The sequence below is a fragment of the Myiozetetes cayanensis genome, unplaced genomic scaffold (assembly GCF_022539395.1).
Source record: "Myiozetetes cayanensis isolate MyiCay16 unplaced genomic scaffold, myiCay2020 scf12, whole genome shotgun sequence".
NCBI lineage: Eukaryota > Metazoa > Chordata > Aves > Passeriformes > Tyrannidae > Myiozetetes > Myiozetetes cayanensis.
The window spans coordinates 14,608,643-14,635,926 of NW_026086826.1; the positions used below are offsets into that span (position 1 = coordinate 14,608,643).

General features: G+C 42.1%; 1 protein-coding gene across 1 annotated transcript in view; it reads right to left on the reverse strand.

The window, feature by feature from the left end:
- The window catches only part of COL24A1 (collagen type XXIV alpha 1 chain), a 127,455-nt gene extending 119,643 nt beyond the window's left edge, over nucleotides 1-7,812 (reverse strand). The window contains exons 1-2 of the mRNA XM_050307085.1: nucleotides 7,757-7,812; nucleotides 2,228-2,289 (exon numbers count right to left, since the gene is read on the reverse strand). Of these exons, the coding sequence (XP_050163042.1) occupies nucleotides 2,228-2,289; nucleotides 7,757-7,812 (118 nt within the window). The remainder of the gene's footprint in view (nucleotides 1-2,227; nucleotides 2,290-7,756) is intronic.
- Between the last annotated feature and the right edge of the window lie 19,472 nt (nucleotides 7,813-27,284).

A 27,284-nucleotide genomic window follows, 5' to 3' on the forward strand; every position in this document is an offset into this window, starting at 1 on the left:
GGTAAGGGAAAGACAAGGGCCATTCGTTAGTCAGCTCACTCAGAACTGAGAGTACTCATCAGGTTGCCCATTTTCTAAGTGATGATACATCTGCAACTGAGTAAATTAAGACACTTGGTTGCAACCAGTGCTCTCCTGGGCACTAGGTCCAGTGGTCTGTCACAGGAAAGCTAATGAGATACATCAGTTCTGCATGTTCTTGAGCCACACTCAAAGTACTATTTCTAAAGACTGAGACTGTATCTTTACATATATCTGACTGAACACAATTACTAGCAGCCTACCAAAGTGAACAAGGCATAATTTCCCAGGCTAAAGCATCAGGCTGTCTCATCAGCTCAGGCAGAGAATGAGTGTTCATTAGCTAGCATCTTTGTATTTGGCAAAATACTCTTTTTTTTTCAAAACACAACTGCTAAGAAAGTTTTGGGGCTTTGTGTTTGGTTTTTTTTTTTTTTTTTTTTGAGGAGGTTTCCTCAGCCTGCTGTTCTCTGAGTTGCTTTTGCAACCTCTTTTACACTCTGTGCAAATATAGTGCAAGAGGGACCAAATTTACCCATGGGCAGCAAATTGCATCAAGGTTCAATGCATCATTTTTATCCCAAGTAAGGACTTAAAGAAAATGAAGTAATATATGGCATGTGGCATTTGTGCACTGGAGTTTCCATTCAGTAAGGCTTCTCACATGGCTCTCTAGAAGTGCTATTGAATAACAATAACAACAACAAAAATAAAGCTCCTTTATCTGATGGTGATAAAATAAAAAATAATTCCATATGAGCACGTCAAGACTGGAAACTTTACCCCATTTCTGCAAAGCTCTGTGCATGGAGGTATTCTCAGCCAAGAGGCAAGAAAGCCTCAGACTGCACCCACTTGCTTGTGTCGCTGTGCCCCCAGACCTGTAGCCTTCACAGTCCTTGCCTGAAGTTTTGGTAGAAAAACTATTCTCAGGCTGAGGCACATGAAAAGTGAGAGAAACAGTTTATTTCTTTGCAGAGGAAGGTGGGCTGGAGGCATGAAGACACTTAAACCATCCCTGCACTCCTGCTGGCATCCCTCACCTGCTCCTGCTGTACTGGGAAACTGCAAACTGCTTCCCTAAAACAGCCTCTTCCCTTTCCATCCCCACAGGCCTGGAGCAGGTCAGGCCACACACATCTAATGGCACTGCCCCTCCTCCGATGAGAACTTGGCTCAGCCATTAGAAAAATCTGGGAAAATCCCATCACAAAAGCATATGGCCTCCACTGAGCTGGATGTGAAAAATCAACAACCAATATTACCAGGCAAACAACAGGCAACTAATGGAAGGCATAAATACAAAGTCAACTGGGAGAAAAAGCAAAACAAAAAACCACAACTGAAAGGAAGCGCAAGCTTTGCCAAGATCTGGGAATGAGGAGCTGGAAAAAGGCATTGGTGAGAATAGTGGTGGGAGGCTGTTGAGATATCCCAAAGGGTTGTAACAAAACACTATCAGGAATGAGTCTTGTCTTAACCACACAACCCAGCTGTTTGTATTCAGATGAGTATTTTTAGTTAACACACCAGCCAAGGATGACCTATTTCTTGCTTCACCTGTACAGTGAAGGAACATGGCAGAGAACTGATGCTGCCACTCTCATGGCAATAAGACACGACTAAATGGCATGTTAGCCTCTACCACTTCAGGATGCTATTATTCACAGAGAAGGTAGCACATCTGGTGCTGTTATAACAGCTGGCAGATTAAAAAAAGAAACTAAAAACAAGGCAACCTTATTTCCTCACTAACATCTGCATCTGAATGCACAGCCAAATGAATACCAAATTTCACATTTTTTTTAGCGATGCCAGCCTAGACTAAGCCTTTATTATACACAGTGATTTGCCTAAAGTCTTAAGTGCAAAGGTAACTCAGTCATAGCTTGCCACCCCCAAGGACACCCACTTGCAATGAAGACACAATCAAAGCCTTTTCACTGTACAAGGCTTCATTTTTATGAAGAACTTGCTTAAATATGTAAGCAATTTCATAGACAGAAAATCTAAGTAATTTTCAAAAGGTCATCTTTTCCAAACTGGTTACTTTAATCTTTTGCTCTCATTCTGCTGTAGCTGGTATTTTCTTTAAGTCATATGAATTAAGGAACTGAACCTAAGGTCACTGGTAACAACAGCCATTTACTCTTTTCATCTAGTAACATCTTATACGAATGTCCTGTTATAAACAAAGCATTCTCACCTTGTTTGGGTACTTGTGCAACACCCACAGCTATACATATTGCAATAAAAAGGAGAGCTTTCCTAAAAGGGAAAGAAGGAAAGAAAAAAAAAAAACCAACATGTGAGAAAACATCTACACTTTTAGAAATCCAAGGAATTAGAAGCTTGATTCAACATCCAAAGTCCATGGCAGGATATCACTGACTTCAGTGATAGTCCTGAATCAAAGCCACCACATTGTACAACTTATACAGTACATATATTTTTACATTGGCTTTTATTAATAAAGCAATTGCATCTGCTTTGTATTTTCTTGCAGCAGCTTTCAAATATGAATGCTGCTTTGTAGTAAATTTCTTCCTGGAAAGAAAAAATATTAACATAAAGAAACCATAAAATAAATGACAAGTTAATGCCTATAGAGATAATTAAATACTTTGGACCTGCTGCCAGTCTTTTCACTATATCACATCATATTCCCATAAATGAAAATGTTATGTCACACTTTTTTTCTTGTATTATAAAATTTTATCATGCTCTAAGAAAGACATGCTCTTGACAGAGTAAAAAAGAATCCCATCAGATGGCAACTTAAAACTCCATGCTCGGACAGAAAAATACAGAACTGATGGGTATCATAGGCTCACTGCCCTGGTTTAGGTTGGGATAATTTTCTCCTTAGTAGCTGATAGAGTGCTGTATTTTGGATTTCATATGAGAATAATGTTGATAGCACACTGATGTTTCAGTTGTTCCAACAAATATGTATAAGGTTGATAGAGATTATGTGCTCAAAATTTGCTTTGGAAGTGTTGAATGTTGTACAAAGAGCATTGTTTTTCCATGATTAAGAACAGACTGTCTGCTGTTTCTTACCCATTATCACATTAGCCAGATTAATTATCCAATCACACTCTCATCAGTGACTGAATCTTTTAATAAATGAGAAATATATTTTCTGTTAATGTTGCATATCCAGGTACAGATGTATGTAACAATTATAGTAGCCTATATCTACTTCTAAGAAGAAATGTTTTAAAAAATCAGAAATATAGTTCTGACACCAACTACTCAACTCATGCTCAAGCCACAGCTCAGCCCTCTTGCTCGTTAAGGTGTGTAATGTCACTGATTTTTCACAACATCAAATGGTATAGTGACTAAAAGTGTTTGCTGGACCAAGTCAGACAACACTCGAGTATCTGGAATGAAGAGCATTTAAAAGTGACATAGTTGCAACTAAACACCTGTAATTTCACATGATGTAACTTTGCCAGGGCAGGAAGAAAACACTACCACTTTATACAGGACAGTATGGTTCAAAGAGAGAGACAAGGTCTATAGCAGTATTTAGTGAAATATCTTACTATTCCTTTCATGGGTTTGCAATTCAAACATGCCAGAAACAACCAGGTGCATGAAAGCCACAGAGCAAAACAATCAAGTGGAGCTTCATATTGTGAGAGCTTAAATTTTGGCCATCAGAATGAATAATTTAAGGAACATTTAAGACACTGGAAAACTGTAGATATATCATGTCTTTTAGAGGGAAGTGCACAGAAAGTATGGGATATTCAAAAATATGTATCAGTGTTTCAGTTCTTATTATAGAAGGGGAGAAGGGTGGAAACTACACCTTACAAATACCAACATGCCTGTAAGGGCATGTTTCTTAATTAACCACCACTGCAGTCCGTAGCTATTTCTCCCTTCAAGCTTTCTCCTGCTACAGCCATGAAATGTCTACTGGGGCAGTTCAGCAACTCCTATAAAAGCCCTATCACTGACTGTTGTCCAAATAGCTCGTCAGCTCCAGGACACTCACTTTAGTTTTTTCACTTCTAAAGGCCAGAATTCAAATTCATAGTTTCTGCATCACATGATGCATCATCTTCTGATCTAATGAGCTCAGTGACAGGAGATAGCTGTGTCAGAAAGAATGTCCATGCATTGCACTGCATAAGATAAAACTTAGGACAACTCTTTATTTGACTTTCAAAGGTGTAAAGCGGATCTACAACTAAAAATCACATAAGATATTTTAGCTACCTCCAAAATAAGAATGCTCAAAGAATTCCAGAGCACAAAATCCAAAGATGACTCCTCTTACAGTAGCCTCTTCCACAACACCAACCAGGTACAAAGCTGTGTGTGTCAGGTATCTGCCTCTGTCACCTCCCAGCAAATACTGTAGGACAGCAAGAAATTCCAAAATGCTCCCAGGGCTGCAAATTACACAGATGTAACTGGATATACAGGAACATTTAGTGAGAGGTAAAGACACGTGTCTGCCTCTCCAGTGCTCTCCAGCTAATGTCAAGAACAGATGAGTGAACAACTAAGAGAAAAAACAGGGACCAGAGACAAACACAGGGCTGGAGGTCTTCTAAAGTGTGGGAAAAGTTAGTCTTCCTTCTGTCTTTTTTCATAAGTAAAACTTTTTGTAAATGAAACCATGTGCAACCTAAAGTGAAGTTGTAAATGTGAACCCTCCATGGCTGAAAATGAAAGAGTGAAATTCTGCCTTTTTGAGAGAAATCATTCATGCAACCCTCTCTTCTTGATCAAGACCACTACTCTTTACATTTGCAGATTTTAAGCTGCAGATTAGTCAGTTCTCAGTCTCCACTCTCACACCAGCATAGCCACGGAGACCTCAGGCTCCCTTCTGCATAACAACATGTATGCGACCTGATCCATCACCTGCCACAGCTCCAAGGAACTTAGCTCCTTGTCTTGGCTGAGCCCACAGATCTTGGGCAGACCTGCCCTGTTGGAACACAACAATAGAAAAATACAAAAGCTTGTGGCAAGGAGGACTCCAGCTGACTCAAATGCTGGCTGTTTTTTCCCCATTTAAACATCACACACGAAGCTGTTACAATACACCTTGGCTATATCCTGTCCTAAAGCCTAGGTATCTCTTGAGCTTCCTCCCCTTTTCCTATCTTTTAATCCTCTTTATTTTACATGCAAGCACAAGCTGAGGGCCACTATAAATCTTTTGCAGGAAGGCACTATCAAATGTGGTTGAGCTATTCTACCACTTAAAACTGAGTTTATCTTTCTGATAATCTTTGACATCTTGTGGCTGTTTGCCTCTTCCTACAGAGTGGACAGCAACTATCCATGTTGGTTTTTTGCCTTAGGGGTGATGGATGGATGAGGAAACTGATAAGCTTCAAAGCAAGTTTGGCAAGCAATGATGAAAAATTTTATCCTCTGAAGACTCTTCAGGAGCATGCAGAGCTCAGGTTTGGTCAGTGCACAGCATTACAGTGTAACTAGTGTTCCATCCTAGTTTCCTAAATATCCAGTTTAAAGAAAGAAATGCCATTAGTTGGCTGCTAGAGAAGACAGGAAAACTTGTTCCCAATGTGACTGCCACAGATGCATTCAACCCTGCACTCATCAGTGATGATGGTTTAAATATCAGCACTTGCCCCATCTACATTGTTTCACTGGATCTCCTCTGGGGACTGCTAAGGAGAATGGACAAGTTTGGGTCCATCCAGCTTGAGAAGGGCTTTGGGAAAGGTCATAGCACCTTCTAGACAGAGAGGACCTGGGCTTCTCAAAGACCTCAAGCTGTTACAAACCTTATCTTTCAAGATGTGGAAAGAAAGATAACTTTCTTTGCTACTATAAGGAGGTTTAGGCAGTGGCTTCAGTGCTCCTTCTCAATTTAAAAGACCCACTATCTACATGGCTTTAGGGGAAACAACAGCCTCTTCAGGGTGACAGTCGCATGCCCTCTGGGTACAGCTGGCACCATGCAAGTAGCCATCGAGGGGGGGAAGTTCCTGAACACTTAGCCAAAGTTCACTGTTTGAATGAAAATGGTAAAAATACAAAATAAGGTGAGAGGGAGAGGAGAAGTGACCTAAGAAAAGTTGTTTTATGGGTAAATCTGTGATCTCTTACACTAGATTTCTTCTCTAGATAGTGTACATAATTTCCCTCTGTTTTCCTCTGTATTAAGGCAAATTATGTAACTCAAATTCCCACTCACATGAAACACTCTTCTTTCACTGGGTTTGTCTCTACATATTTTGGAGATCATTCCTCAAATGTTCTACAACTCAGTGCTTGCAAGAAACAACGGTGACTCAAGGCTGTTCTTATTTTAAAATTAAATATTCTTTCAATAAACTTGGTGAGAGATTTAGAAGTTATGCAGCTGTTTTATTTTTTTAACCTGTAGAGAAACCCCTGTACAGGGCCGACCTAATGGCATTTCAACAAAAAGTTGGTCAGGGTTGCAAGGGATTTACTGGTTTGACATATGCTAAGGAAACCTGATCTTTTGCAAGGAGTTCCGGTTTCTTAACACAGGCAATCAACCAGATTGCTTTCTCTCTAGACCAGTGAATTAGGTAAACAATATAGAAGTATATAAATATATATTCTGAAGCTATCTCAGATTTTTAATCTGAGTAAACTGCATCTCTGCTACTGTCTGTCTTTCCTGCAATGCAATTTATGTTTCTCCATCAACAACACCCATTTACAGTTATCAAATAAAACCATTTTTTAAATTGTATTCAGTCAATTCCTGAACAAGTCCCACAAACACATCCATTAAGCACACAGTTCTCCTGGGAAGGCCACCTTCAGGCAGCAGCGTAACTGCTCACAAGCATTCTGGTGCACCCAGTGTACACACCAGGCACACTTTGGCAGCATAATCCTCACTTCAGAACAAAACAAATCTTTCTGTCCTGCTTGGAGAACTCAGTAAACTTAGTTTAAGACACAGCCAGAACAAAATTAGTGCCTTGCAAAACCAAACCTGTCTGCAATAGTAACCTCTCTAATATTACAACTACCATAAATTCACAGTCATCTTGCCTAGGCTGCTTTTAGGCCAACTGTAGAGAGAGGAGCTCTACTTTGCACCACAGATGAGGATGCATTGGAAGCACTTCAGCCTATTGTAGAAACACACAAATACGAAGCACCTTATCTGGCCATCTCTGTTATTAAGAGAGTAAACTTCAGCTCTTAAACGTAAATTCTACATGTTTTGGTTGTTTTCTGTGTTTTAAGAGCTGGGTACCAAAAGGGCACAGGAACTTCCAAGTTCCTTGTGGGCACTGCGGCCACCGGGATCCTCGTTCCCCCTCGGGGATCAGGGGTGCGCTGGCTCGAGGGTCAGGCTGTCCCCGCTCCCCGGGGACTCCAGAGCCAGGCTGCCTGGTGTGGACTCGGGCGAGGGAAGGAAGACACCAGGGTGCTGGACGGGATAGGGCACATCCAGGACGACATGGGAGAGTGCGGAGGGGAGAGACGCACAGCCAGCGGCACAGACGGTGTCCGTGCGAGGGTGCCAGCACCCTGCCGTCCGCCGGGGGCACCGGGGACCCCGCGGGGTTACGGCTGGAGCAAGGAAGGTAGGGCTGAGGACACAGCCCGTCGGGGTCACCGTCCGCTGCCCCCGGAGGGGAGCTGAGCCGCAGCCCCCGTGCCCTGCCCGCCCCGCGGCGGGGTGGCGATGCGGTGCGATGCGCCCCGTCGCCGCCGTCACGCCTCCCCGGCTCCCGCTTACGTTTGTGCCGCGGGAGAGATGCGTCCTCGCCTTGTCCTCTCGGCTCCCAAATGCATTTGTATGCATTTGCCCGGGCAGCGGAGATCCGAGGGAAAGCCGAGCGCCGCGCCGCCGCAGGGTCAGCTCCTGCCCATGAAACCGCGGCGGCCCCGAGGTCTCCGCCGAGCTCCGCGCAAGCCCGGGGGCGGCCCGGTCCGCGTACGGCCCGCGGGGGCGGGCGCGGCGGGGAGGGGGCGCCGGGGGCCGGGCGGCGGGGGCGCCCCGCGGCTGCCCGCGGAGTGGGGCGGCGGAGCGGCGCTGCACCGCCTGCCCCGGCACCAGCGGAGCTCCCGCCCGCCGCGGTGTTGAATTTCAGCGCTGGCTGCCTGGCGATTACATCAGCACACGCGGCCCCCGGGGCGGGCCGGGCCCCGGCCCCGCATGGTGCGAGTTCCCCGCGCCGCTCCCCCCGGCGCCGACCCGCACCGGGACCCGAACCCGCATCCGGAGAGGAGCCGGACCCGCACTCGCCGCGGGCAGTGCCGAGCCGAGCACAGCCCAGCCCAGGTGCGGGCGGCCCAAGCGGCAGCGCTGGGACAGGTGATGCCGTTTAATGCACCGGAGGGCGAGAAGAGCCTTCGGCTGCCGATGGGCTCCAGCTGGGGAGACTCGGCAGGAAGCTGCGAGTTAAATTAAAATGTGGGGACCGGCTTGGGGGAGATGATGAAACGATATAAAGAGAAAAAGCTGAGTGCGCTGGAGGGTTTGTATCTCCAATATAATTGGAGCTGGGTCCAGAAACATCCCGAACCACTTTTGAAGAGGAGATATAATTTAGTAGCATTAAAATGCCAAAAGATATACCACACCATTCACTGTCTTCCTAGAGAGACAAAGGTCTTTTTAGCTTTAATTTCCGGTTTTCTTACCTTGTCCCTGTAACACAACCTATTGTAACTTTATCCTTTAAGACATCTTTATGCAAACTGTCACTAAAAACAAACATGGTAGAGTTAAGCAATACCACAGGTTGCACCCGTGGTCAAATCCCACAGCCTAACTTGGGCAAAACTTGCATGAACCTCAGCAGAAATCTGGTGTGGGTTAGGGTTATGGTACTTGGCTCTTACTGGGTGCTGTAAGAACAAATATTTCCCATCAAACATGCAGCAAATACCTTCTAGTTGTAGGTAAGTTGGAGAAAAATGTCATGAAGTAAAACCAAACATATTCCCAAAGAGCAAAACATAAGAGAACTGATAAGACATGACAAAATGCTCTAAAAGACAAGAATTTTGTAGTGTTGTCACTGAGGATGCTCCACTCAGCTGAAAAGTACTTTTCTGGGTGATCTAGGTAGCTAGGAGCTGGCCAAAAGATGGAGGGGAAATTGTGAGGAAACCAAGATCAAATCTGAACAACAAACTCAATTTTGTTGGGGATAAGAAACCAAAGTTATAGAGAAAAAATATTCTCAGGCAATGCAACAGGGTGTTTGATTTCACATTCAAATTAATTTTCAATACCTTGAATCATTCAGAATCTATATAGTCTCATTGGCTATAGGATTTCCTATTCACTTCACTTTTTGAAAGCCAAAGGTAAAAGCTGACAACATTTTGCTTTCCTGTCTAAGTACCTTACATTAAACAAACAGACAGCAAGGTGTGAAAATGTTGGTACCTGCCCAGGGAGATATTGGACACTACTGCAATAAAGTATTTGTCAGTTTTCTGTTTTAAATCACACTTGAATGGTTTCCAACAACAGACGTATTATATTTCATTTAGGTTTTGTTTATTAGCATTAAGATGCTAATATGTACATTACTGATTGGGCTTGGTGCTATTCCCTGAAATCTATCATTCTCTTAAATAAGATGTCAAGTATTCAATAGAAATATAGTTGTTTCCTTTACCTTTTAACATCACCATTAGGGATATTATGGAGAGAGTTTTGCCCTGAGAGTGACCCTGGATAAATCCTGCCGTTGTTTCATTGCACATTGACAAGTACAGGAGCCAACATGCAACACATGGTGAGATGGGCTGGGGACATTACATGCAGAGATCTCCCTTTCCAGCAGCATTTGTACTACAGAAGGCACAATTTGAGATTCTTGCCAGCTGCACATACAGCGTGTAAATAACGCTTTGCTGACCCTGATTATGGAGTTACTTAAAACAACATAAGTTTAAAAATTAGCATTGGTTGCTCCATTTTCTATGTTCAAAACTAAAAAAATTAAGTTCACAAAGTAAGACTCGACTCTTTATTAGCACTTTGTTCCTTATGTCCTTATCACAGCCCTTGCTGGAGTTGAACACAGCCTGTTTGGACAGGGTCCCTGGCTGTGCTCAAGTAAGGAGCCCAGGGGGCTGGTCAGGCCACAGGCAGGCACAGGCCAGGAGGAGGGTTACCTGGGCCCTTCCATTTCCTCACTGCACACAGTTCATGTGTCTCCAAGTCATGTGTCCACAAGCGAGTTGGCAATGTGCAAGGGATGCTCCTTCTTCCCTTCCCTGTGTCTCTCCACCTGGAAACTCTTGCACTTTGTTTTGTTGAAAAGTGACTGTTACTCTGCAGCTCAGTTGCTTTCCTTTCATATCAACACCCTTCAGTAGCTCCTAACAGAAGAAATTAGCACCATTTAATGCAGATGAGGAAAACAAATGAAAAAGCAAAAGAAAATGAAATTACTTCCCCGATGTCAGGCAGTGATTGTGTGGCACTGTTGAAAACAGTCTAACAGTCCCCAACTTGCTGCCCATCACCTTGTGTTTAAGATCAAGTCCATATCTCTTCTAAGCTTCATGGCAAAAATCAGTGTCGGTTCTATTCTTACACTTGCTTCTTGCAACTGTTCTTACATTCTAATAAGAAAACTGACTATGTTTAAAGCTATCAGATTACTTGTGTTTATTTCCAGAGCTATATATAGCAGTGTGTATACTTACACACACGTAAGACATGGTCGAGCTCCAAACCTATTAGCACTTATTGCAACACAGTAATGCTGGAGTTTCATTTCCTATGGCAAATGTCCCAAGATCCCATCTTTTCACATCTGCTATCTCCTCCTTGTCCACAGCCTGTCCCTGATTCCTCATCTTTCCAATCCAAGTATATTCAGGGATTACTGAAATAAAAATTTCATTCTTTCGAGACATCACTTCTTGTCTTTCTGATATGATTACAAGCTTTTCTTCTGTTTGTTTGCTCCTTTTCCAGCAGCCTTTTCCTCGTTTCATGATCTGACTTGCTCATCTGTCACTCCAGATTACAGCTGCTGAGTTCCAGCCGCGCTTTGGGGCACAAAACAGGAGCTACCCTTAAACAGCGTAAGAGATGAGGAAAATGGTTCCTATCTGTAATTTGCCTTCCAGAAAATGTACAAGAGAGAGTAAAGGTTAATATCTTGCCAGAGCCTAAAAACAAAAGGAAAAAAAAGAATTTTAAGGAAAATGTGTGAAATGGGAATGTGAGGATTGAGTGTTGGAGCCTGAACCTTATCCCCCTGCAACTGGGAGGAGCTTTGACTTTGACTTCATCAGGAGCAGAACGGGACCCACGCAAGTTTCCTGGTACTGTCCCAGAATTAGGAATTTTTGGCAGAAGGTCCACACTGCTATTGAGTTCCCTTTGGAGAACTGATTTTTCTCTGCACACCACAGTATATGGTGTTAGGCTACATACCAAAACTGCTGGAATCCAGTTCAACAAAATCACTTAGAATTCTCTGTGGCAGCCAAAAAAAAGTTTAACACATTACTCTGGTTAAAGAAAGTTACCAAGCTATCAAATGTGATTAAGAAATACAAGAAATGGAAAGGATTACAGCATATCTTTGACAATAATCGGCTAAAATTGAAGGAAGGGGGACCTTCAGATCTGAAATGATTAGACATGCCTATTCACTGTAGAAAATGAAAAAACTTGTAATGACCAGCATTTGTCTTCTCTCTCTACGTATGCCTGTTACATTCTGGCAGTTTTCAATACGCCAAAAATCTGGAAATGCCTTTAAAGAGCACAGATGATGACTGCTTGGATTAATCCTATCCCTTCTAATTTTCAACTAGAAAAATAAAGAGAAAATTAACATCAATTTACATTCTGAAGCATTCAGAGTGAAGAGGACTTTTCTACCTTACAACACCAACACATAAAAAACCTGTGAGGGAAAGGAGCTGAGGGAGGAAAGGAGAGATGGTGTAGGTATTGGGGACCAAACTCAAGAGGTCCTGGCACACAGAGCAAAAAAAGTTGGCATGTTTTAGTGAGGATTGAAAAAAATGCCAAGCCACAAATAACCATATAGACTAGTGGGATTCCTTTAGATACTTAGTTAAAACAAACAAGGGAATATATCCAGCCAGGAGCAAGAAACAGAAGAGAGCCTCAGTGAACCGCAAGCCAGAGTAGAGACTCCAGACCACAAGATTCCAGTGGCTTCAGCTGGGAAAGGTGGCTCGCTAAAGCCAAGATACTTGTAATTGCTTACAAGTCCAGGTATTATTAATTTTGGAAAGTCACCGCTGTAGCAGAGACCCACCATGAAGCAGAGTAAAAACTCACATGGAGAGAGCTGAAACAGGCCATTAAAGCAGAGCCTTCTGGAGAAGTAACTCCACTTCCATCTGCTGAAAAGCTGTGACATCTTGTTCTAGTGATGGCACATCATATGCCATACCAGGAATGCAGAGAAGCAAAGCCAAACACACAGGAAAATATTAAAGGAGGAGAGGAGCCTGAGTAGCAGTTATTAGGAAAGTAATAAGGGAACAGAAAATACAAGAGCAAGAAAAAGCACTACTAAAGGACCATGGGAACAGCTCATGAAGCAAGAGACTCTAATTACCAAATAGGCCAAACTGCCAAGAGAGAAGCACAGTAAATTTCCATCTCAAAGAGGAGCCTAAGAACAACTGGTGAAACTAAACCCAAGAAGAGTTAGAGAAAACTCAATGACTTTCATTTTTGGTTAATATTTATTCCATCATTGATGGACCTTTTTGCCATCCAGGCAGGAAGTGAAGACACCCACTCCTACAGGCACTAAGATGTATTAGTCATGAGGTATTTTCTGGGATACTCATTGAACTGAAAAAACCCTTGTAGGCGAACTCCATAAATATGACTAAGGGTCTGATTCCTACCATCCCTACTGCTGTGTGCTGAGAGACAGAGAGTAAGACAGGCCCCAGTAGGCATGTTTAAGGAGCATTCCCACACCAGCATGGCTGTAATTTCTTTCTATGGACATTCAGAAACCTTGGCAGAGTCCCTTACATCAATGCTGCATCGCCTGCATCCACAGCCCCAAAGCCTCCTGCCCATCACAGGAGCCCTCCCCAAAAGGTCCCAGTTCTCTGTCATTTTATAAAACATGCTCTGTCTCCATTAGTAAAGGCAAGCAAAAAACTATTTTTGCAAAAGAGTGAAAATCTGGGGTTGGCCTATATGAAAAAACACAAGCTCACAGCACCCAAGGACACTTGATTAACCTCACTGGTAATGCTCTGTTGCACCTTTTCACATATGGGTCAAAAACCCTTTGAGATATCTTATAGAACACCTTACTGCAGGATAAAATCTGCAGGTATTTCCTGAAAGCCATTCTCTGTAAAAGAATAAAACTGGAGCCCATTTGCAGTGAAACCATCCACACTCATACAGTGCTCTTAGCCTGCTAGCAAAATATCATCAGCACTAAAAATTGCTCACACATCTGGAAGAACCAGCGCAGTCATCTGAGAATTATTTCATTCCCAAGCCACAGAGAACTCTGCATCAGGCCAGTCCTTTTTGAAGACATTCCCTTTCTTTTCTCAGCAACTGTGGGAGATGCTTCACTGTACAGTTCATCAATCCTAGAAAAGTCTTTCCTGATCATTTGTCTCCAGCCCTGGGGCTGAGCGGGTTCTTACACTGCTACCCTGCAGCCAAAAATACGTGTTCCTTCTGCGATAACTAAAAGTAGAGCTTTTCTTGCTTCTCCAAACTGGCTTCTGGCAACAGCAAGAGGAATTTGCAGAAGCCTTGGGCCCCCATTTCTCACCTGATGAGAGGTGAGATACTGATGCTTAATGGCTAACACCACCTTAAATCTCTGCCTTAGAGTAAGAGGACTTGTTCTCACATTGAAAATCTTATCAGAATTTTCTCCCCAATTACAAAAGCAGAAAATTCCATGAGGTTCCTGTTTATGACCTTCAAAATTAAGCAAAATATATTTATTTGAGATGGCCACAAGAAGTCAATTTTCCCTGCTCGAACTTCAAAAGAGAAACATCATACTATGAATAGTTATGAACTCGGTCTTCTCAAAGAGCGAAATTTAATCACAAAAACATAAATAATTTGACCAATTTCAACCACTAAAAATAAATGATTCCTCTGTTATGTCAGAAAGTTTCCTCCAACTTCCCACCAATTCTCTCTAGTGGTTTTTAAATATCCTGAGTCTTTTAACACACAGCCTACTTAGATTATGCAGAATAATGGAGTAATTTAAAACTGATGACAATTGTTGATGATGTTTAACAAAACAGGAGTTTCCAGACTATTTCCAGACAGGTATTAATATTATCAATGAAAATAGAAATTGTACTATTTTCCACATTTTTCTTCTCTCATATGAGTAAGCCAGCATAGGATTTTTTCACTACTTTTTAGTTCCCAATAAACCAAAAAAAATGGGGCTTATTGTTATTTGGTTTCTGGGAATCTCTGGATTAACAAAGCCAAAAGTATTGTCAAGTACAATGCGGTATTTTTGTATGATGAACATTTAATTTCCAGATTAAGAATTTTACATCAGGCATGTATAATGGCAGCAAAAATGTTTCTATAGAGAAAGAGTTTTTAAGTTGATTGTTTTTTCTGAAAATACCAGACAGATGAATATGTGGAATTGAAGACTCAAATACACTGGCACTAACTTCAAGGCTGATATTTTTACAATAGTAATATAATTAATTTTCTTAAATCCCTTACAGCTGTACCACCAATATAGCATAGTATTTTTGATAGCCTGTTTCATCACCTTATTTTTAGAGATGAAATTTTCATCCTCTTCTTCCGTTATTTAGAATTTATTAAGTGTGTAAGAAAGAACTGCTGTTGCTGGAAGGTAAAAGACCAGGTCTTTCCCCTGAATTATTTCAGATAACCCTTCCCTCCTCCCCACTCATGTCATGTAAGAAACTGAATAAATCCTCCCATAAACACTCATTTAGAAATTTAAAAAAAAAAAAAACCACTAGAAGAAAATATGAATACATTTGAAAGATGAGACTTCTTTTTCTGCTTGGATCAAAGAAGCTCATTAAGCCAGATGTGCCTGGATCACTCTAATTACAGAGAGCTGTAAAAACCGTATGGTGGTTTAGTTATCCAGTTTTGGCTTAGACATAATCAAAAGTTGAACAACAGATGAGTAACTGCACCATGTTGACCCAAACACACATGCAACAGTTTAATGAATGAACTCCTTCAAAGCCGAGAAGTCTAGAACTTGTCAAAGAACCAGCACTAATTTTTGTTTGCAACCTCACATTGCACACTGGAGTCTTTCCAGAGTCCTGGATTACTTTTCACAGGCCTGCAACCTTCTTCTGGTGCTCTACATCCTCCAGATGGGCACTGCACTCTAGGACCTCCAGGAAGTGTAGGGTTGAAGATTGCAGCATCTCTCCTGGATGCACTGACAGAGTGGTTAGGCACTGCAGTAAGTTTCCCAAGGAGATGGTGGGGTCACCATCTCTAGAAGTGTTCAAGTGGCATCTGGACGTGGCACATGGGGATATGGTTTAGGAGTCGTGGTGGTGCTAGGCTGATGGTTGGACAAGAGAGTCTGAAGGTCTCTTCCAACTTTGATTATGCTGTGATTCTGAAAAAGCTGCTGGTTCTGCAATGTGGGATTTTATGCACTGAAGTTACTTCACTTAGAACTCTGACAGGAAAAAAAAGTAAAACCGAATCTTCATTTTGCATAACAGCAGGTAACATAGTACGCCAGATTTGTAAATAATTTAATAGAACAGTTATGAGGAAAATAGTTGCTAACACTGACAATTGCTCCCTTGTTGATGTTAGGGGATTTATTTTCCATTCTCTCCTGTGCCTCTCTAGTTAAGCTGCTTCCCTCATTTGACAGTCAACCATAAAGAGCCTGAAGAAAATGATACCACAAAACATTTGGAAGAGAGAGTGTTTACAAAGCATATAAATAGACTGTGCTGTATCCAGAATAATTAGCTGTAAGCAAAGCAATAAAAAATGTGAAGAACTTATAAGTATGCCAGATGACTGAAAATCCAAGATTTAGTCGGATGTTAAGGAGAGGTTGCTTGCTATAAACATATAGGAAAAGTGCCACTGCATAATTTGAGGAGGGAAAAAAATAAGCAGTGAGCTACATTCAGATCAAATACATGTAATGCAGCTGAAATATCCATCGAGCCAGATGACAATTTAGTTCATGACTCTAAAAATACATTTCTGCAATCTTATGCACAGTGTACAAGGCAGGATGCATTTTCCAGACTATGTACTGAAAACTAACTTATTCTGAAATAAGAGCTTTAAAAGCCTTAGAATTCTTCAGAACTTGGCCATTGCAATTAGAACTTCTGGAGAAAATTATTTAGAAAAAAAGACAGTAAGCACTGAAAGTATACCTCATTTCTATTGTGTAAGCAGCGAGTTCGCAGTGAAAAACCCTGTCCCTCCTTGCCCCCTGCTGTTATGTTTTAAAAATTAATGCAGGACTCCATCAGATCAATGTTTATTTCAGACAGAGTTTTTGGCTGAGCTATAGCTAATGTCCTTGGCATGTTTTAAAGTAGCATATCAGAATGAATCATCTACTTTGGTCATACTATATTATATTGCTGTCCCTTGTTTGGAGCAGTAATGTGTAGCAAGAGAACCTTTAAGGATTCAGTCTCCAGTTTAGGAGACAATTACATGTACACATGCTGCAATATCTGACTGCAGTCCATGAAACAGCAGCACCCTGAACCTACACACTGCATGCACACACCTCTCTTGATTTACCTGTTGTAGTCTAAAATATGAATTAACCCTCTCACTTTGTATTTCCCAGAATATAATACAGAAAAAAACCCCTCAATGATATTGTTCGATCCATTTTGTTTTGCTAAGGGTCTCAATGCATGATACCAAGGGGAGCAGGCAGCCCTTTCTAGCCACAGACTGAGAAGCTGGATGCAGAGCAAGTAGACACAGTTCAGGGGGTATGTTATCATCCAGCCTTCAGCACCACTTGGGTATTTTTAAAGCAGAGTATCAAATGCATGCAAAACATAAATGTTGATAGTTGCCTCCATGGTTTTTTGGCCATCGAGATCCCTCTTTACTCTCAGAAATACACTTCTTGCAGAGGCACATTCAGAGCTCGAGACAAGTCTGACAGCTGCCAGTGTCTCTCCTGAATTGCCAACTTCAATTAGGAACCATCAGTAACATTGTTTTCTCCATGGGCTTTAAGACTTGTTTAATCTCATTCCATACCTTTGTCTCCTGCAGGAACAGCTCTGCCCAGTGATAACATCAGATAAATGTACCATAGCAGAGTCTGGCCCTTTGCTACCTTGCACCTGTACGTTCTCTGGCATAGTGGCATGGAGTTGCTTAACACAGGATTGCTTCCTTTCCAGTCCATTGTGTAGTTCCAAGTGCTGTAAATTCAAAAACTTGGGGGATGGTGGCACTTCAAATTGCATTAGGCTATTTTTTTGTCCCTTGAGTGTATAAAATCTGAAGAGGTTATTCTCCCAAACAATACCAGCTGTGTTACAATAACTTTTTTTAGTTCTGTTGTTTGGATTGACATTGCCAGTACCACATTAGACTCTACAGCATAGGCTTGCTATTGTCTGCCTGAGCTCACACATCCAAAAGTTTTGCAAACAGCAGCATATCACACTCTGATGATATTGCTGCCCAGTTTTAAAACAAAACCAGAAATAGTCTACTGATTGGAAGTTATTTAGTTTTCCCATTTAACTCAGCTGCAGCTCCTGATCACGTCTCAAAACCCCCTGGGAACCCCATTCTTCTGCATTTCACTTCTACATGGAGCTTGGGCCCTGTGTCTTGTCCCTTTTCCTGCCCTTTCTCCCTCCATTTATGCTAAAGACAGGTGGTTTGGCATCTTGTTTGGTATTCTGCTTTCATCAGCACCTGAGCTTCCCTATTTTCCCTGTAAGGGAAAGAACTCAACTAGAGGTAATTACAGGAACCAAACAAAGGTGCACAGTGAGTCATAAAGCTGCATCTTGTATGTGGCTTTGTTTCTAAGTTACGGGTACTCATGCAAAAGCCTTGCTGTAGTACTTCGATAACCTCTCATTAAAGATTTCAGCATAACCAGGAAAAGTTTCTTTGTCAAACCAATCCAGTGTTTTGTCTCTTGGCTGTAAACAAGCACAGACTGCATCTGTTCCACACTGTAATGAATTTTTCCCTCTCCCACTGTTGCATACCCATCTATCTTAAGGTTTCTTAAATAAATATTAGGCTATAGAACTACATATAGGTGCTTAGAAGAGAAAAGGAATTTTTATTTAATAAAAAGTTATTGTAATATTTAATATTGAACATACATGCAGCCCAACAGTGTCATTCAGAGGTTGAAACACACCATGTTCTCATGACAGATGATACAATATCTTCACATGCCCTTGTGTTTATGTGTTGTGTGTTCTCTTTTTTCCCCTAGAATTTTCTGATATGTTAAATTTCTTCTGTACTCTTTGCTGACAGCATAATTTGGCTCCAGAAATATTACAACCAATTGTATGAAAGTCTTGAGTTGCTTTCCCAACAGCAGGTAATGACATCTCACACCAGGGCTTTGCTTTGGTCTACTTTCCTTTGTCATATTTTCAGTTTTAATTTACCTTGCAACTGTGCAGCCCTGAAGGTACTACAGTGAGAATTCACAGCAAGAGAGGAATAGCAAATCATTTAGAAATTTTCCACAGACAACTTGGATGCTGCAAAGGAGTAAAATAAGTACTTACAAATAAATCAGTTGCAGGGGATTGGTTTTAGTCTCTCAGTAGAGAAAGTCAAACCGTGCTCTGGAATGATAGTCATAAATATAGCTCATAATTTGCAAGTCATCTCTTTTTTACCTAAACATGGTATATTCATGAGTCCCTGGTTTCATACTGCATCCTAAATTGACAGTAAAATGCTGTAAGCTGCTGCTCCAGCTCCTTGTAAGCAGCGAACCTGAAATTCTTCATCCTGTTTTACTTGAAGTTTAAATCAAGCTGAGAAAACACATCTTCTTTTCTATAGTATTTCTATCTGCAAAAAACTACCTATTACTTTCAAAGATACAAATATTTAAGGAAAAATTGTAGTCTATGATATTCTCTTCAAAGAGACAGATTTTGACTTGTTTTCTGCAGAGGCATCTCACCAGGGCACTTTTCAATTCTTTCTTATGTCATATATTACAATAAACAGCAAATGCCCATGAGGGGAGTAAGGGGTCAGTGTTTTTCAGATAAAACCAAGGAGAAAAGTACTTTTCTTTGTGCCATCATGACTGAAGCAATTGGTGCCAGTGTTATCAACAGTTACACGACCATCCAAAGCTGAACAAAATTTCAGGTCAAGAAGAGCAAGATAGTTTTAGTGAGATATTTGTGTGCATGTTACAGGAACTGGAAAAAAACCCCTGAACAACCACAGGGGAAAAAATAGCAGGAAAATGCTGCTTAAACAGCTTATTTGGGAACATTTCAGAGATCATGTAAGTATGAATATCTACTGAAAAGATACTTTTCTTTCTCTGATTTTTCAGGGACTAAGACAAGATTTTATAGATGTTATGGTTAAATGTGACTGCTTTAGAGAACTGCTAACTCCACTGTTGGGTGTTACTCTGTGCTAGAATAACCTTTCTGACTTTTTTTTTTTTTTTTTTTCACAGACCTGCCACAGAAGTGAAGAAAAATTGTAATAGTACGCCTGCCCCAAGCCTCTGAAAGATTAGTTAATAGACTCCATGGCTTTATACAAACAACTTCAGACCCTTTTAAATCTGGAAGAAGATAAATACCTAACACAGAAGTTCCAGTCTCACATGGATTTAGGGCATGTTATAGTACATCAATCACTTAATCGAGAAGGAGGATTTCTCACCCTGAACCTGGTGATGTGCTTTCTCAGGAAGAAAGAATCATGGGCAGTTTATTTCCAGGAGCTTGTAGCCAGGGCTGCTTTACATCTGGCTTATGTGATGATCCAGAGACAGATGGACTGCACCCTCAGCAGCCTCTGGCCTAAGCCAAGTCTGAACCAGGACCTTCCCTTCACTGAACATTAAAGCTGCATATGGAAAACAGCATGAAGAAAACTCCACTAATAATCAAAATACCTCAGTCTTTAAAGACTCAGAAGTCTATCAGGCTGATGTAACACTGGAAATGAGAAAACTTGAGGTATCAGCCTGGCATACCTTGCTGTGTCATGGGCTAATAGGGGTGAAACAGATTTGGTGGCATGTTTCCAATGCCAGTCTGCAGGTGAATCATGTTGTCATGCCATCCTCGGGGTAACAGAGGTCAACACTGTGATGGAGTCTAACATGAGGACAGCAGTTCTTTGAATTCAGCAGCACCTGTCCTGCCTGAGGGGCTGTGTTATCTTCCCCAACACACACCGTTCATTTGATCTGACCAGTGTGAGTACCAAGCAGCTGTGCTGAAGTGTATTTTTACTGCTGGATTCTAACGTCATTGAAATGGAGTAAACACACAGGCACTACAACAGCATCAGCCCTGCCGGGAGAGGCCTGAAGGGCCAAGGCAGGGAGCTGTGCTAACATGAGCAGGGCAGAGGCAGCAGGACAGTTAGCTGGGCAAAGGACTCTCATTCATACCTTGCTCTGTGGGACAGGTCAGTCAGCTGCAGGTTGATCAGGTGGATGCACTGCCAGTATAGTTGCAGTAGGATTCACACCATTGCTCCATGAATTTTAGAGGACTAGTCAGTGTTATAGTCACATGGAAATAATGCACCTCCAGGAAACTGAGAAATACCAGCACTGGAAGAGGAGAAAACTTTAGAACAGTTTTAGGTTACCATCACACTTTCCTCATGCTGAGTGCTAAAAGGTCCCAGGTGCAGCAGGTTTGGCAATTCCTTTGGGCTACCTGCCTACCAAGGCAGCCTGGACTCCTGTGCAGAGTAGCTTCACCTTCAGCAGCTCTCCCCCAGGCATGCAGCACTTGAAAAGAGGCTTGGGCAGGGCTTCATCAGCCCTGGGGTCTCCCAACCAGACAGGTCAGTCATGACAGTGCAGTTGCCTGGGGTGAGGATCTCCCCCTGGTCTGCCCAGGACAGCAGCTAGAGAGAAGTAACTCCCAATGGGACTCAATCCTTCTGCACATCAAACGCTGCACCCAGGTGTGCAGGGCTGGTTTAGTGGACAATACTCCCTTTGGACACCAGAGTCCAAGGCAAACATAACTGAGAATGCAGTCACTACTCAGGTCAGCTGCTTACATTTCTCATGTACATTCAATCAATTCTGTCCTCACTTAAATTTGTTTTCCACTGACTGCATCAATTTCCATGATGATATCCTAGATTTACACTAATGGGAAGAATAAAACCAGACATGCTGAATTCCCTGAAAGTTGTCTTTCTTTTGGTTTGGCTTTTTTTCAGCTCATCTAGTAACAAGATATGTGACAGACTTACTCAGTAACACTTCTTTGGCCAACAACTGACATGGACAAGAAGAATTGAAGGAAACATTGTCATTCTTTACAATACATTTGCAAATGAAAAAAATCCTTTACATCTGGTGTTTTCATTTAGCCAGCAGGTACTTTTCATCATTTACTTGGATGTTATGTCCATAATAGAAAGGTAATAAATGATTCAACAAAAACAGTTGACATCTATAAAGCATATTAAATGTTGATGTCTGGCTTGGGACTTGGACAGAACCGAACTGGTGACAAAGCAAAGGAGCCATCTCCCAGAATGTTGCATAGTGAAAACTGGCATTAATTAATTTTCCATTTCCTTTCCTGATTCAACAACCTTTTTGAAATGAATGAAGGCATCTCCTTGATGACTTTTCCAGCCTCGTTCTAGAAGAGGAAATGGAAAACACTGTGGTTGATGCATTAAAAGCAAGGGGAAAGCTGTGTAAGCTTTGTCATGTTCCCTCTTTATTCTACATGAGGATGAACTCTTTCTTGTAAGAAGCTTATTGAAATGGGCAAGTATTACAGATATTCTGGAAACAGGAACAGTTTGTGGCTGATGGCCTTTGCATGGATTATTTGTGAAAAAAAGTATTTGTGCAGGTACTATAAGGAAATCCAGGAAACATGAAAATTTCCAGAAGAACATGATTAATTAAACACATCTTATTATGACACTTCTTTGCATGGTCAAGGACTGTTCAAAGGATCAGATACAATAGGAAGCTTGTAAGAAACACTGTAATGGACAATGAATAAACCCTTCAGAGGAAGAAATTTCTACTGGTTTGTGTTTTGGGGGAGGTTGTCCCCTTTCATCCCTCTCAAAACAGGATAAATAAGTTGTGTCCTTCACTATTACAAACATGACTTCCATAAGAGATACACCTGAGCATCCCAGACGGGGAGAATGGAGATGGTTCCAGTGACCGTGTCTCAGAACAAGAGCCATTACATTCAGACATTGGCACTCTGGTGGGTTTCCTATTTCTGTCAGTCCCCCCACATTGCTTTAACATTCAGGCTTCAAACTCCCTTTTGCATTCACGTAAAGCAGCTTTACCATAAACAAGAATCAACCTCAGATGTCTTTACAAGAAATACTACATGGGAAAAAATGCATAGGGCGACAAAGATAGAAATCTTTCCTCTCTCCATCCATTTTCAAGCCTGAAATTTTCCTTAGACATATAAAGACACATATAATTAAGGACATTGAGCTGGCTGTAGGGATGCAAATTTGTAGCCCTGCTCTAAATTAGGCTGTTGAAACAGAAGTGGTAAGACAGACCGCTAATCAAGCAGAAAACCATTTATAGAAGGAATGAGGGGGCATGGCGTGTCTGCCCACATATCATGTAGTGGCCTTGCACCTGCAATGCCCTCATTACACAAGTGACACGTTCTCCCCCTCCCAGCAACCTCATGTTTTTCTGCCTGGAGCCTGTCTTCACCCAAGAGCCCTTGGCAAGGTTTGAAGGACAGGAAGAAACACCTTCTGCATTTAGATAGGGTGATCAGAGGCTCATGCGTTGCTGAAGTGTCATATCCACAGCTTCCCAGAGGCTTACAGCGAGGCAATCATAGACAGATTGGAGGCTCAAATACAAGTTCTCGAGTTCGTTCCATAGTCTGGCGGGAGGAAGGGGGATCACTGGCCTGTACTCTTTCACTGCAATACAAATTACTATCAAATTACCCAGTGTTTCATGGTGGGACAGGTGTTTGCAGAGTGGTAGTGCTGGGAAACTCCTCAGTGTGCAGTTGTGGGGCTGTGACCTGCAGCACAGTCCTGCTCAGCACCCACACACCTGCCAGGCTCCAAACACCTCCAGTACATCACTACTTTCAAGTGAAATTCGATTGCATAATGGTCAAGGTATGAAGCTACAAAGAAACCATGTGTGCAGCCCTTCTGACACTTACAGGCCTGGCAAGTCTGACTTTCTGTGAAAGCAGATATTGTGGATATTTGCCATTTTCCTTCTTTATACAGGTGTAGGCTGACAAGGCCAGTGAAAGCATCAAAGTTGAGAGAGCTTTCTTCTTTTACATAAAAGCCTGTATTATGCAGTTCTCAAACATGCAGTTTGCAAAGTTTGAAGGAAATCAGTTTGGATGAAAGAGGGGCTCTGTGCAGGCTACCCATTTGCTGCGAATCCTGGATTTGCTGCTGTTTCAGGAGTAAATCTAACACCAGTAGTGAGCACAAAGTGACACACCAGGCAGTTCCAGTTCACCATGAGATCCTGGTTTCAGTACAGCAGAACTTCTGGAAGAGTCCGTCCACATGCACTGACAGCACAGGGGACATGGGGTATTTGTCTCCCAAAGCACTTTTTAACTGGTTAGGTGTGAAAAAGCAGGGTGGGAAAATAGAGATGGAGGCACACAACTGAATTGCACTTAATAGCTGTTGTTCTCTTCTGTATCACTTGGCCTCTTCCTTGCTTCATGCCTGCCCCTGCACTGCAAGGGCACCTCCTGCCTCCCATAAGCTCCCCACTCCTGGGGTTGCCCCAGCATTTGCTGATAGTTCTGCATCTCTCCCTGAGCTCTCCTGGCCTCCATGGTCACAGCTGCAGAGACACCATCGCTGCTGGACATGGTGGGAGGCACAGAGAAGGCACCTTTTAACTCATTTTTTCCTATGCCTGGGACAGGTAATGCCAGGTCATTCCTGCACAATCCCCATGCTGTGAGGGAGAATTAAACAGTGTGCTTGGACACCTTTGCAGGAAGTCAGTAGAAGACATGCATTACTTATCAGAAAAGTGAACTTGTGATGGAAATTGTCATTTAGGACAAAGCCTCCTTTCTCCAAAACACATTTGAGATCGCTCCCCCTCCCTTCGAGTTCCTCTGCCTCCAAAGATCACACTCCTCCTTTCTTATGTTGCCAAAATGATACTTCCAGAACAAACAAGTAATACAGCAGCCATGCCAAAACAGTGGGAATGCTTTCCTATAATAGAGTCTCTTGCTAAGAAATGAATTTAAAGGAGGACGAGGTAAATTCAAACTTGTTTTTATTCTATCAGTGGCAGGGGGTGGAGAGAACAATGTTGCTACTGCAGAGTCAATGAGTTAGTTGTTTTGTAGCTCTTCACTGACTGCTTCCCCTGTCTTTTCAAGATTATGGGAGATACTTTTATTACCAGCTCAGTGAATGGAAATATCGCCACTGGTGAGCATAATTACCTTAATGTTACCTACATGCCAGAGTTTCAACTCACCTGCTACCAATTCAGTAGGGTAAGCCTGATCACCTGCCATTGAATGTTGCCCATTGTATTGCAACAGCATGAAAGAAAGATAAAGATGTGCCTCCCAAGGCCATGGTGTGGTTCTATCTGCCCCTTCACAGTGGACATGGCATAAGGCAAAGTGGAAATACTCTGCAGCATGCCTAACTCTCCAGCTGCTCTTGGAGAAGGAACCAAATAAGACTCAAAGCTCCCAGCCATGTGCAATAGCAGCTGCATTCAACCAACCACCAGAAACTGCAGGATTAAGCACATCCCTTTCTTTTCAGAAAGACAGAAACAACCCCAACATCATTCTACAGTGAATCAACTTTGTTCAAACATATTGATCCTGCTAAGCAGGGCACTCACAACACAGTATAACAGCCTTACTTACACGCTGCTACTTCTCAGAAAGACACCCAAAACAGCTACCTAGGACCAGTACTCACCCAGATGAAGAGCTGAAGTTCTGTAGGAGAACATCTCATTAGCTTCCCCCAACAGGAAACAGGGTTGCTGAAGGCCTGGAGAGTACATAGGGACACCAGGTGATTGTTTGGGGCTGATCATTATAATTAGAGACAATACATCTCAGCTGGAGCCTCATGTAGAAAGTCATAATGTATTAAATCATCAGTCGGTGGTTTATGTCTTTTTCATATCTGTTATTTACATTTTTCTGGCTTATTGATCAGCAGCCCACATACAAGTAGTTGAGGGAACACAGCCCTATGTCATCAAAACCACACCACCTTCAAAAACTGCTAACATGGGGTTAAAGCTTTTACACCAGCAGTCAACTTTCCTTACCCTAGCTGGTTTTTCCTTTGGAGGGGCGAGAATAGATATATTTACAGGTCTTTTGAACTTCTAAATCAAGCTGGAAGGAATTCAAGTGCCCAAGAGGAATTTATCATAGCTGCTGGGGGACAAGAAATTTGCATACACATTCCTGTTAATATGAGTAAGCAAGAAAGGGCACAAACTCCACCTCTGCATAAAGCACATCCATCTTTATGCTAAAGTGATTTATGAGGTAAAACTGCCTGCCTTTAAGCACCTTTTAAAGTAGAATCAACCCCTGATAATAAAGCAGCTATTTAGACGGATAAATACACTGGTGCAAGCAGATGCAGCTCAGTGTCAGTCCACAGCACAGAGAGGCCCTGTACCGATGGTGAGCATGGGTCATTGTAAGTGTCACCTACCAAAGTAGGTTCAGAATTGTATCCAGTGTTGGGCATCATCACAGTGTTTTCCAATATGATATATGTTACGATACTGGCTTTCTGGAACCTGCAAAAATCAAAAATGCTTCTCCTAAACTTAGTACACTTTGCTGCGCTGAATGACAGCAAAAAAAATACTGTTACATCTACCAGTCCTGAGTTTGCTTAGCTAAACCAGATCTGGGGCTAAAATAGGACAATTGGTTGACAACCCAGGTTTGTCTCACTAAAGGTGACATTGTTACCCAAAACACAATTTACTGAGGAGATTTCTGAAGTGACAGCCCACTGCACAGTGCCCAGCGGAGCCTGAAACACATGCTGTACGTAAGAAGCCGTGCCCAGCCTTTTTCCCTGGACCTTTTTGCACTTATGCATTCTAAAAACATGGATGAGGCTATTGCATGCCAGGATGTTAGGAAATGTTGTGTATCTGTGAGAGTCCTCCTCCTCATGCTGCCCCTCGGTCTGGTGTCTGCTGTGTCTGCTGGCTGCTCTCAGAGGATGCCTTTCCAGCCAGCTGCCTCCGCTGCAGGGAGATTTACACTGTGTATTACGACTGCCAGCTACAGACTTGATAATACCTAAACACCTACTTTTCACCTCTTTAGGTGAAACGGGTTAAATCCATATGTTTAGCTTTTATTTTCCACATTCTACATTCTAGAGCACATGAATACACACCAGATGTGCGTGAGAGGGGATGAACTCCTGTCAGACAGTGAAAAGCTATCTCAGAGCCTGCCTTCACATCTTCAGCTACTTCTAAGGATGCTTTTGCACTGGCTGGTACCGGCTGTTGGGTCCCACTCATGGGGCCCTGAGGAAGAAGCTCTGTGTCCAGGCATGGTCAAGGGTGGACCTCTCTCTCATGATTTCACCACCAAGGACTTGAGAGCATCTGTCCTAAGAATGATACCCCAAAGATGTATTTCACTGCAGCTCATGCCTTTTGGGATTCAGCCTCCTAGAACTAAAGCACCAGTAAATTTAAAAAGTCAAATACAGAAGACAGAAGTGATATGAACATTTTAACCAAAGTGAAGAATAGATCACAGTCTTGCCTTGACAAGATTCTCATGGTAATGTCATACAACATTCTGTCAGTAATTATTAATGAATACTATGAACTATGTGAAATTTTCACTTTTTTTCTCATAGTCTTACATTTCCTTTTAATTCTTTATTATCTGTCTAGTGAAATTAACTTTGTACTCCATAATAGACGACTCAGCACATTTACAGTTATTAATGTCTACTGAAGGACCATGTTTTAAGTATCTAAAGATTTTAGGGATTTTTTAAT